Genomic DNA, 10360 nt, shown 5'->3' with positions numbered 1-10360 from the left:
GACAAAGCTACCTCCATCAAGATCCTTTTTAATATAAAAACTGACCGGACTTGTCCACTAATAAGCAGCTTGAAGGCAAAAACAAACAAAAAATCGAAAAAAGAGAGCAAAACCTTGGTAAAACTGAAAAATAAAGTTTCCTTGTATTTTACCTTGGTGCCTGTGTGACTGCATCCCCTCCCCGGGCCCAGGCGCCGCAGCCCGGCCCCGCCTCCCGCCTCCAGCGAGCCGGGAGCGGCGGCGCTAGCCAATGGGCGGTGGGGGGCGGGGCCGAGGCCGGGCGCATGCGCGGGGCGGGGCGGCGGGTAGGGCCGCACGTGTGGCGGCGGGCCCGGTGCCGGCGGAGGGAGCCGCGGCGCCATGGGGCGGAAGCTGGACCCCACGAGGAAGGAGAAGCGCGGCCCCGGGCGCAAGGCCCGCAAGCAGCGGGGGGCCGAGGTGGAGCTGGCCCGCTTCCTGCCGCCAGGTAAGCCCGGCCCGGCCCGGCTCGGCCCGGTGCCGCTGGCGCGGGCCGCCTGACCGCCGCGTGTCTTTCCTCAGAGCCGGAGACCGGGAGGAAGAAGCTCTCCAGTCACGGGCGGAAGAGGTGAGGGCGACGGGGCCGGGGGGGGGCGGCGGGGGCCGCTCCGGGGCTGACTGCCGCTTCCCCTCCCGCCCTAGGGCTGCGAAGAGGCGGCTGGGAGCGGGCAGCGGCCCGGCGGGGAGGAGCCCGCGCGGAGGAGGAGGAGGAGGGCCGGAGCCGGCAGGTGAGTGCCGGGGGGGGCGGCCGGCAGACCCCCCGCCCCGCATACACCTCCCCCCCACCCCCCAGGCTCCGGCCTCTTTTTACGGCACGGGACAGGTTCATGTTTCACTGTTTTAAACGAGTTTTTCCCCATTTCTGGTCTGCGCCAGGCGGCAGCGCTGTCTTTTTTGTATAGTAACTAAAAAAAACCGGGGCAGCTGCCTTTGAGAGTGTTGCCTGGCTTTTAACAGCTGCTTCTGCCTTTAGCTGAGGAGCAGGTGCCCCCACAGGACAGACGTGCGGTGAAGGCGGCAGGACAGACTGCTCGGGGCCAGGCTGGCTTCAGCGACGGCAATTCGAAATGGCTGGCTCCGGCGAAAGCCAAGAAAATCCCTCCTAAAGGCAACAGCGTGGAGTTATCCAGCGATGGTGAGGTGGAAGAGGGCAGCTGGGAGATGGAGGAGGAGGATGGAAGCAGCGAGGACATGGTAGATGATTATGGTGCCTTGTCATCAGAGGAAGAAGAGGTAGGAGCTTTTTGCCCTTAATCATGCAAGAAATACTTGACTTTGCTGGCTGAAGGGACTCATCGGGCCCGCGGAAAAAAGGGTGGCTTTACTGGGGGGGGGGGGTGGTGAGGTGGCAGAGGGCTTTCCTCTTTTTGCCTTTACAGGAACAATGTCAAGTTTAGCAACTGATCCCAGCATAACATTCAGTGCTTTTCTTTGTTGTCCTTTGTAAACAGAGCAGATAAATTCCATAGACAGTGGGAAGTAAGGGGTCAGCTGGGGACACTGTTTCATTAATCTTTTTGTCTCTGTTTAGTTGCTGCCTATTGAAAAAGCTGCCCTGAAGCAGAAGTCTGATAGGTGAGGATTTGAGAACATCGTCAGTCTGCAGAGTCTTGCCTGGTTAGATGAGGAGCCTGTGTTGTTCATTCTTGTGTCCTCTCTGCCATCTAAGAAACGGTAGTTGCGAAGTGCCTGCGTGATACTGTTCTCGTGTAAAACATCCGTCCTGTTCTTTGTCCTTAGGGGAGGCCTCAGTGAAGATGAGAGTGAAGAGGAGGAGGAGGAGGAGAAGGCAGTAGATGAGACAAGCAGGCAGAAAGTGGGACAGAAGGAGGAAGAGAGCCCGGATCTGCAGCTCAACCTGGATATAGACGAACAATTTAAACTGCCAACTAATGAACAGATTGAGAGAGAGGATATCCTTTTATCTGTGACATCCATAAGCTGTATGCATGCGACAGCGCAGAGCCAGGATACCGAAGAGCTTCATTTGGTCTTTATCACGAGTGTTGTTTAGCAAGAGCGTTTTGTGCGTGACGAGATATTTTTAGATGAGCTGCCCCAGTAGATAGTATACAATGCTGTGCTTCTGTACAGCGCAGTAAGGAAAATCTGTTAGGCCCTGTGTGGAGCTTGGAGCCTGCCCTGATTTCCTTTCTAGTCTTAAATGCATGTGGATATATATGTGGAGAAAGTGGCTTGGATGGGTGTGCTCTTCACTGGATAAAGAACTGGCTGAGTGGCCGAGCGCACAGAGTGGTGATGAATGGAGTTAAATCCAGCTGGCGGCTGGTCACGAGTGGTGTTCCCCAGGGCTCAGTTTTGGGTCCGGTCTTGTTTAACATCTTTGTCAGTGATCTGGATGAGGGGATCGAGTGCTCCCTCAGTAAGTTTGCAGATGACACCAAGCTGGGTGGGAGTGTTGATCTGCTTGAGGGTAGGAAGGCTCTGCAGAGGGATCTGAACAGGCTGGATTGATGGGCCGAGGCCAACTGTATGAGGTTTAACAAGGCCCAGTGCTGGGTCCTGCACTTGGGTCACAACAACCCCATGCAACGCTACAGGCTTGGGGAGGAATGGCTGGAAAGCTGCCCGGCGGAAAAGGACCTGGGGATGTTGGTTGACAGCTGGCTGAACATGAGCCAGCAGTGTGCCCAGGTGGCCAAGAAAGCCAGCGGCATCCTGGTTTGTATCAGGAACAGAGTGGCCAGCAGGAGTAGGGAGGTGATCGTGTCCCTGTACGCGGCACTGGTGAGGCTGCACCTCAAACACTGTGTTCAGTTTTGGGCCCCTCACTACAAGAAGGACATTGAGGTGCTGGAGCGTGTCCAGAGAAGGGCAACGAGGCTGGTGAGGGGTCTGGAGAACAAGTCTTATGAGGAGTGACTGAGGGAGCTGGGGCTGTTTAGTCTGGAGAAGAGAAGGCTGAGGGGGGACCTTATTGCTCTCTACAACTGCCTGAACGGAGCTTGTAGTGAGGCAGGTGTTGGTCTCTTCTCCCAGGTAACCAGCAACAGGACAAGAGGAAATGGCCTCAAGTTGTGCCAGGGGAGGTTTAGATTGGGTATTAGGAAAAATTTCCTGCAAGAGTGGTCAGGCATTGGAACAGGCTGCCCAGTGAGGTGGTTGAATCCCCATCCCTGGAGGTGTTTAAAAAATGTGTAGACGTGGCACTTCAGGACATGGTTTAGTAGGAATGGTGGTGTTGCGTGGACGGTTTCATCTTTTTCAGCCTATGATTGTATGATCTTCTCTTGTAGTTTGTTCCTCTGTACCCTGATTTCCCTGGCAGGTGTTTGCCTAACCAGTTTGTAGAGCCTCTGAGGACAGCAATTCCAGCATCCAATCCAATCTTGGGCTTTGGTGATTTTAATTTCCTGTCCCCCCCCCAGTACAATTTAATCCTACCTCTTTTCATTCTCCTCTGTACCTCATAGTTGCCCTTGGGGTACTTCTGGTCTCCTTTCTGCTACGGGTAATGTTTTCAGTATTAAAAGACTTCTTTTGTTGTTGTTTTGTTTTCTAGTTTTTTTTGTTTATCTGAAGTAACTAATCAAATTCTTTTAAATGCCTTGTAGTTCCTGCCTTGTGAACTTTTTCATCTGGTTCCATCCTTTGAATCCCCCCCTTTGCTGAGCTCTGACGAAAGCGCGTTCCAGCAAGGCCCTTCTGGTGCAGGTGCTGTTGCGATGCAGCAGCCCTGCGTGACCAGTGGCGCTTGTAAAGAGCCTGTGTGTGAGTTTCTTGGCTGGCTGTGATTCCTTAATGGTCTTTCTACCTGCTGAGCCACCTGACCTGCACATCGTTCATCAGCGCATCAAGGGCAACATGGAGGTGCTGCAGGACTTTGGGGAGAAGCGGGAGGAAGGACGCTCACGACAGGAGTACCTCGCATTGTTGCGCCGGGACATGGCTGCCTACTATTCCTACAGTGACTTCTTGCTCACGAAGTTCATGGACATCTTCCCGCTCCCTGAGGTAGGATCCTGTCCTGTCCATATCTTTGCTGACTGGTGAGGATTTGTCTGCCTCCCAGGTCTTCATTTTTATTTCTATTCTCTTTTTTTCCCCTCTATTCTCTGTCCCTTCTTTCATCCAGCTGATAAATTTCCTGGAAGCCAATGAGGTTCCTCGCCCTGTGACCATTCGCACCAACACACTCAAGACGCGGCGACGGGACCTGGCGCAGGTGAGCAGGGAGCAGGGACCTGCGGTTGTCTTCTGCACTGCCTGTCCCACGGGGCGGTGTCTTAGTCCCGTCTCCTTGTCTTGCAGGCTCTGATCAACCGTGGCGTGAATCTCGACCCCTTGGGGAAGTGGTCGAAAACGGGACTTGTTATTTATGACTCCTCCGTGCCCATGGGTGAGATCGCTCTTCCTGTCGTAGGGCTGAGCTGACCCACTCTTGGCTCCCTTTCTTTCACGTGTCATCTTCCGTTCTGCCTTCCCCGTCCAGGTGCCACCCCTGAGTACCTGGCTGGGCACTACATGCTGCAGGGAGCCTCCAGTCTCCTCCCTGTCATGGCTCTGGCTCCACAGGAGAACGAACGCATCCTGGACATGTGCTGTGCCCCAGGAGGCAAGACCAGCTACATAGGTACCACTGGAGGCTTGGGAGGGATGCTCTGCGAAGTCACGAGTTTCTGCTGGTCTGTGCAGGAAGGGGGAAGAGAGGGGGGCTGAACTCGGGGAAAGGAGAGGGTTGGCCATCCCCGTGGGCGAAAGCACAAGAGGTTTTCAGCCCCTTGCTATGTGTTTTGCCCTCTGGCAGCTCAGCTTATGAAGAACACGGGTATGATCTTGGCCAACGACAGCAATGCTGAGCGGCTGCGTAGTGTGGTAGGGAACTTGCATCGGCTGGGAGTCACCAATGCTATAGTGAGTAACTGCGATGGACGCCAGTTCCCCAAGGTATGTTCCTGCTTGCTTTGGGGCGTCCATACCACGCTTACCTAGAACTGCTGTGCTGTCACTTTAGCAAAGCTGTGTTCTCCAAAGCCACTTGTCACAGGACAATGAGCAGAGCTGCTGGGGAGGGGTTTGTTATTTGATATGGAGACAGGAAGGTGGACAAGGAGGAGTGCATGATCTTTCCCGCATTCCCAGTCTTCTGGTTCCCTTTCTAGTCTTGGTCTTGCTCTGAGTCCCCACCTGTGAGCATAATTCCAAATGTCCGTCTGCCTGTAGGTGCTTGGAGGATTCGACCGTGTCTTGCTTGATGCTCCTTGTAGCGGAACAGGCGTCATTTCTAAGGATCCTGCTGTCAAAACCAACAAGGTGAGTGACCAGCAGGGACACAAGATGGGTACTCAAGCATGAGTCACGAGAGGAAGGATTTTGGGGCAGCTTTGTTCTTGAGAGATGCCTACAATAGAGATGCTGATTTTTCTTTTTTTTTCCTATTCTGCATATTGTACCAGAGCTAGGTTTTTTGAGGTTAGTTCTGCAGAAGACTCTAGAATCTTCTATATCATACATGCTTTGCTCTCCTGTCATTCCTCCATCCACAATAGAGGCCTGGGGTGCTTCCCTGTGCCTCTGGCATCCTAACCTGTCTTTCTCTTGCAGGACGAGAAAGACATCCTGCACTGTGCTCACCTGCAGAAGGAGCTGATTCTTAGCGCTATAGATTCAGTTAATGCTGCCTCAGAGACGGGGGGCTACATCGTCTACTGCACTTGCTCCATCATGGTAAGTCCCTTCCACGCTCTGCTGTGGTCATCTCCTACTCAGGGGACTGGTGAGCATTGGATCCTAACGCTTAAGTCTCCGGCAGGTGGAGGAGAACGAGTGGGTTGTGGATTATGCCCTGAAGAAACGCAACGTTCGTTTGGTGGCCACAGGCCTGGACTTTGGCAAGGAGGGCTTCACCAGGTGCGTGCCAGGTCATAAGCTGCACAGGTGACTCTTCCTTCGTGGCCAGGTTTGAGCAGAGGTTATTCTATCTCTTCTCACCCCGCTTCCTCCTCCAGGTTCAAGGACCGTCGCTTCCACCCCTCCCTCAAGTCTACGCGGCGTTTCTATCCCCACACGCACAATATGGATGGGTTCTTCATTGCCAAGTTCAAGAAATTCTCTAATGCCATCCCCCAGGCACAAAAAGGTAACCTAGCGCTGGAGCTCAGCTGAGCTGCCTGGGCCTGCTCTCACAGGCTGCTTCCCCTGCAGAAGCGCCGTGGGTTCTTCTTACAGCACTTTTCTCTCTGCTTTCAGATGAAGAACCTGCTGTGGAAGCAGCAGCTCCGTCCGCTGTCCCTAATACCACCATGGAGCCTCAGCCAAAAAGGAAGAAACTTCAGGGGTCAAAAGCTGACAAAGAGCAGAAGCCGCCACAGCCTGCTTTGAAGAAGAGGCGTTCGTTGCAGGCGCAGAGGAGACCCTTGAAGGCTGGCCAGCCCTATCCCAAAATGATGCGTCCTCAAGCCCCTACCAGGAAGAAGCATAGAGTGAAACCGAGCGGACAGTGAGAGGAACTGCTTTTCCAGGTGTTGGTCCCCTCCTTGGAGAACAAAGGCCGGGGGCTGCTGCAGCTGTGCGTGCGCCACCTTGTCTTTGCTGCTCCGTGCCGATCATCTCGGCAGCACTGAGCGCCTGGGATGGCTGTAGCCCCAGTTGCTCCTTTCCCTCAGCATCAGGGACTGGTGCGCTGACCCATTAAAAGTTTTATACTCTTGCTCCTTTTATACTCTTGTCCTTTTCCTTTGAACACGGAATACAGAATGCTGCCGTGCCCCCTTACTCCTCTGCAACAGAAACCCCTTCCACTCCCATCGATGCCCTGGCATTTCCAGTGTCTGTCCTTACGCTCTGCAACGTGGATGTTCCTGAAGAAACAGCGGGAGCTGAAATCCCAGCGGCCTGGATGAAGGCTGTGTTCTATGGTGCCGCTCAGCAGAGTGCTTCCTCAGGGCAGGGCTGGAGCTCCTCGGCCAGCGGTCTTGTGCTGGTCCCCAGCAGACTCTTGGCCTCCCAGGCTGCAGCAGGGATTGCTGCTGTTCCTGCAGCTGTACAATCATCCTCTTTTATTTTGCCTTTTTGTTCACCTAGATGTGGTTGCTTCTCCTTGAGACATAACAGGCAGTGGTCTGGGCTGTTTCTATTCCAATTTTCGCCCAGGTCCCTTTCCCTTGTCAGTGTGAGTTGATATTCTCTTCTTTGGCTTTGCTCTCCAGTGAATAAATCTTTTTCTAGAGCCAGTTCATTAGTAACTTTTCTGCCAAGTGTGCTCTCCAGCTTCTGTTCCACCACAGTGTGTGTGGAGTTGGGTGTGTAACGGACCTGAGGCATAACTCTTCTTTCTGCAGTTGTCTTGCTAGCTCAGCTCACGTGAGGCTTTGCTTTGATTTGTTTTGCTCGCCGAGCTTTGGGCTCATGCGAGAACTTGATGCGCTATTCCAGTGTTTGGTGTTAAGGCCAGCTGAATGCAGTGGACTGTAGGATCTAGGGAATCCTTTCTGTCCTGGTCTGCTGTGTGTCCTGGTCTGAGGCTGCTGCTTTCCCGTCTTGCCAGGTTCAGCAAGCAGCGAGTGCTCTCCGGGAATTCCCTCAGACATGTGCACACACGCCACAGATGTGAGCAGACACAGACTGATGGACAGAAGCCGAAGAACGGTGCTGGGGCGCATGCCCAGGAAAACAAACAGCACTCACAAAACATGAATGGCAAAAAAGGGCTGATCCTGTTCTTAGTCCCCGGGCCGTCAAACCTGGACCACGCTCGTGGATCGTGTGCGCGCGCTTTCATGGATCGCTGGGAGCTGATCCTTGGGCTTGTGGTCTGTCCGGTCAGACCTCTCATCCTACTGACGGGCTACTCCAGCTCGCAGTTTGCTGGCAGGTCACAGATGCGCAGGCATGCAGAGGAAACGGATAGGATTAGTTTAATACGAGGCCAGGACAGATGGTGGTGATCAGGTGCGGGGCTCAGCCAGACAGGCACGCTGACCAGCAGCCAGTCTCACTGCGACTGGCCCCTTCTGTTTATTCTCCTTTCCATTTCCCATGCTCGCTTCTCCCGGATCCAGCTTGATGCCTCGCTTTCCCCTCCTTCAATCCTTGCCCTGAACATCCCGTAGTAGGGTTTGCTCCCACAATCTTCTTTACAGCATTGCTTGATAAACCTCGCACGCTCCCACAATCCCCCTCCAACATCTCATAATAAATTTGCTCTTTCCCATGAAAGTCACAATAATTTTGCTTTCTTACCAGACGTGAAGTTTCTGGTGGAAGCTCTTCAAGGCTGCACTTGAGTGGTTCCTGTAATGGCTCAGTCTGTCAGTGTATCGGGAGTCCCAATCTTTGTTACAGCCCGCGTTACCTTCTGCTTATGTGTCCTATGGGTTTAATTTATTCTAACTGTTTTGGAGGGGTTTTGACTTTGTCATTTTATGTTGAATAGCCATTAACCAAATATCCTTATAGGTGAAAATTGCTTTTCCCCTGGCCTTCCCAGTGAATTAGGGCAGGGAGGAGCCTCTGAACGCGACCATCTCCAGGCTTGTGTGGGGATGTCTCTGCATTGCCCGACATACGGGACCCGAGGGAAGTTTTCTGGGATCTTTCAGAAAGGTTAAATAAATGCTAGGTGCTACTAGGAAAGGAATTATTAGGTAGCAAAATGAAGAAAATTATTACCTCCCTGTGTAAAATTACTTCCCTGTACATGCACTTCAATACTGCATTTCCAGTGCCCTCCGTCTGAATAAGGGCTGTAAAGCTGGAAAATGTTCAGGGAGGGCAAATGGATCCTCAGTTACAGTGTGGTTTCTGTGAGAGGAACAGCTAGAGTCTGGGCCTCGTTAAGCTGGGAAAAGAGACCATGTGATACAAAGAAGTGATACAATGGTGTGTTAAAATCGTTAGTGGCATGGAGAAGATGAACAGGGAACAACTGCTTGCTCTTTTCCAATAACCACAAAAAACCCCAAACCCTAGGACCCATGGAGTGCACCAAGGGTGTAGGTGACTGTGAAACTCCTTTCTGCAGGCAATGATGGATGCTAGAAGCTTACATGGGATGAAAACCCAGCTGTCTGCATAAGGGAAAGGTGTTTTTTGTAAGAGCTGGTAAACACAACCGGCTCAGAAGATCCCCGAGCTGTGAACTGCTAGAGGCTGGCAGAATGCTGTGCGGAGGGATCGCCGCTCGCTTGCCCTGGCCACGAACCCCTCTGTCCTCATCCTGTGCTGGAAACGGGTTCCTGGGCTTCGATGGACACATCAGTCTGACCCACCTTAGTGGCCTTGGGGTGGTCCCACTGCTGCACCTGCCCCTTAGTGCTCCCGAGGCAAGTCCTGAGCTCTGCCTGGCATCCCATGTGCCTCAGCTGGGTCCTCGCCGCACGAGGCTTGCAATGGCAACGGCAGCTTCCAGGTGGGCCAAGCCCTGCCCTCTGCTCCTCCAGCCTTATTTCTTTTCCAGTTTTAGCAGGTTTCCCTAGAGAGCGATGAAATACAGGATTCCAGCATACAGCTGAAAACTGGAGCCACGTGGCAACCTTCTAGCTATAGGGCCACTTGTACCTAGCAGGGCTTTCATCTCTGCCAAGCCGTGAGCCTCTCCTTTCGGGAGCGATGCTGACCTCTCCCACTTTGCTGCCGCTGCCTACTGAGATTCCTATGCTAGCGTATTGTCTCGGCTTCATAACCAGTTTATCTTGATAACCCCAGCAGCAGGCAGAGAAAGTTCTTGGTTGGGATCCCAACGTAACCATTGGGTTTCTAGGGGATCTCCAAATTGTGTCAGTCCCCTCTGAAAGGTGGGAATATATGCTGCTTTAACCATGTCAGTCAAACTGCTCTCTCTTACTGAGCATCATTCCGCTTGCTTTGCTTGCCTGCAAACCTTTTGTTGTAGCTGGGGAGAGACAGAGGAAACTCTCAGCTCTCTTTGGTGGTTTGCTCCCCTTCTGCTCTGTGTTTCAGCCATCACAGTTGTCGCTGCTCAGAGAGGTGATGTTGAGCATGAAGCTGGAATGCTGCGATCGATGGAGATGGAGGCCTGGAGATGCAGCAGCTGGGGACGAATGTTGGCAGCTTCCTTCTGCGTTCTGGTACGAGGCTGCTGGTCATGCTAGGCTTGTGTTTGCAGCTGCCTTCTTACTCTGGGCATCTTCTGTTACCTGAAAGTTGAGATTTTTGGCAAATGTGACTACTGGATCATGTTTTGGTACCTTCCTTTAATGTCTTTGAATATCTGAAAGCTGCCGCTAACGTGGCTTGTGAGAGCTGAGACAGAGCAAAGCAAGAACTTAGGCAAAGCAAGGGTTGAAAGCAGATCTGAGAAGTAAAAAGGCAGTCATAAGTTAAACGCTGGTGGAGAGAAGTCAGTGTAATGGGTTGTGGT

General features: G+C 52.9%; 1 protein-coding gene across 1 annotated transcript; it reads left to right on the top strand.

Moving 5' to 3' along the window:
• Window positions 1-292: 292 nt before the first annotated feature.
• NOP2 (NOP2 nucleolar protein) lies at window positions 293-6698 on the top strand. Its single transcript, XM_075438059.1, has 16 exons — window positions 293-466; window positions 541-586; window positions 661-746; window positions 992-1251; window positions 1550-1593; window positions 1759-1931; window positions 3794-3993; window positions 4115-4204; window positions 4291-4378; window positions 4472-4612; window positions 4787-4926; window positions 5203-5292; window positions 5584-5706; window positions 5792-5889; window positions 5988-6118; window positions 6229-6698. The coding sequence occupies exons 1-16, from the start codon at window positions 361-363 to the stop codon at window positions 6480-6482; spliced, it is 2070 nt and encodes a 689-aa protein (XP_075294174.1). The 5' UTR covers window positions 293-360; the 3' UTR covers window positions 6483-6698.
• Window positions 6699-10360: the final 3662 nt, after the last annotated feature.

Source organism: Opisthocomus hoazin, chromosome 1 (assembly GCF_030867145.1).
Source record: "Opisthocomus hoazin isolate bOpiHoa1 chromosome 1, bOpiHoa1.hap1, whole genome shotgun sequence".
Taxonomy (NCBI): Eukaryota; Metazoa; Chordata; class Aves; order Opisthocomiformes; family Opisthocomidae; genus Opisthocomus; species Opisthocomus hoazin.
The sequence above is the reverse complement of the archived record's forward strand: the minus strand, read 5'-3'. Positions and strand labels throughout refer to the sequence as shown.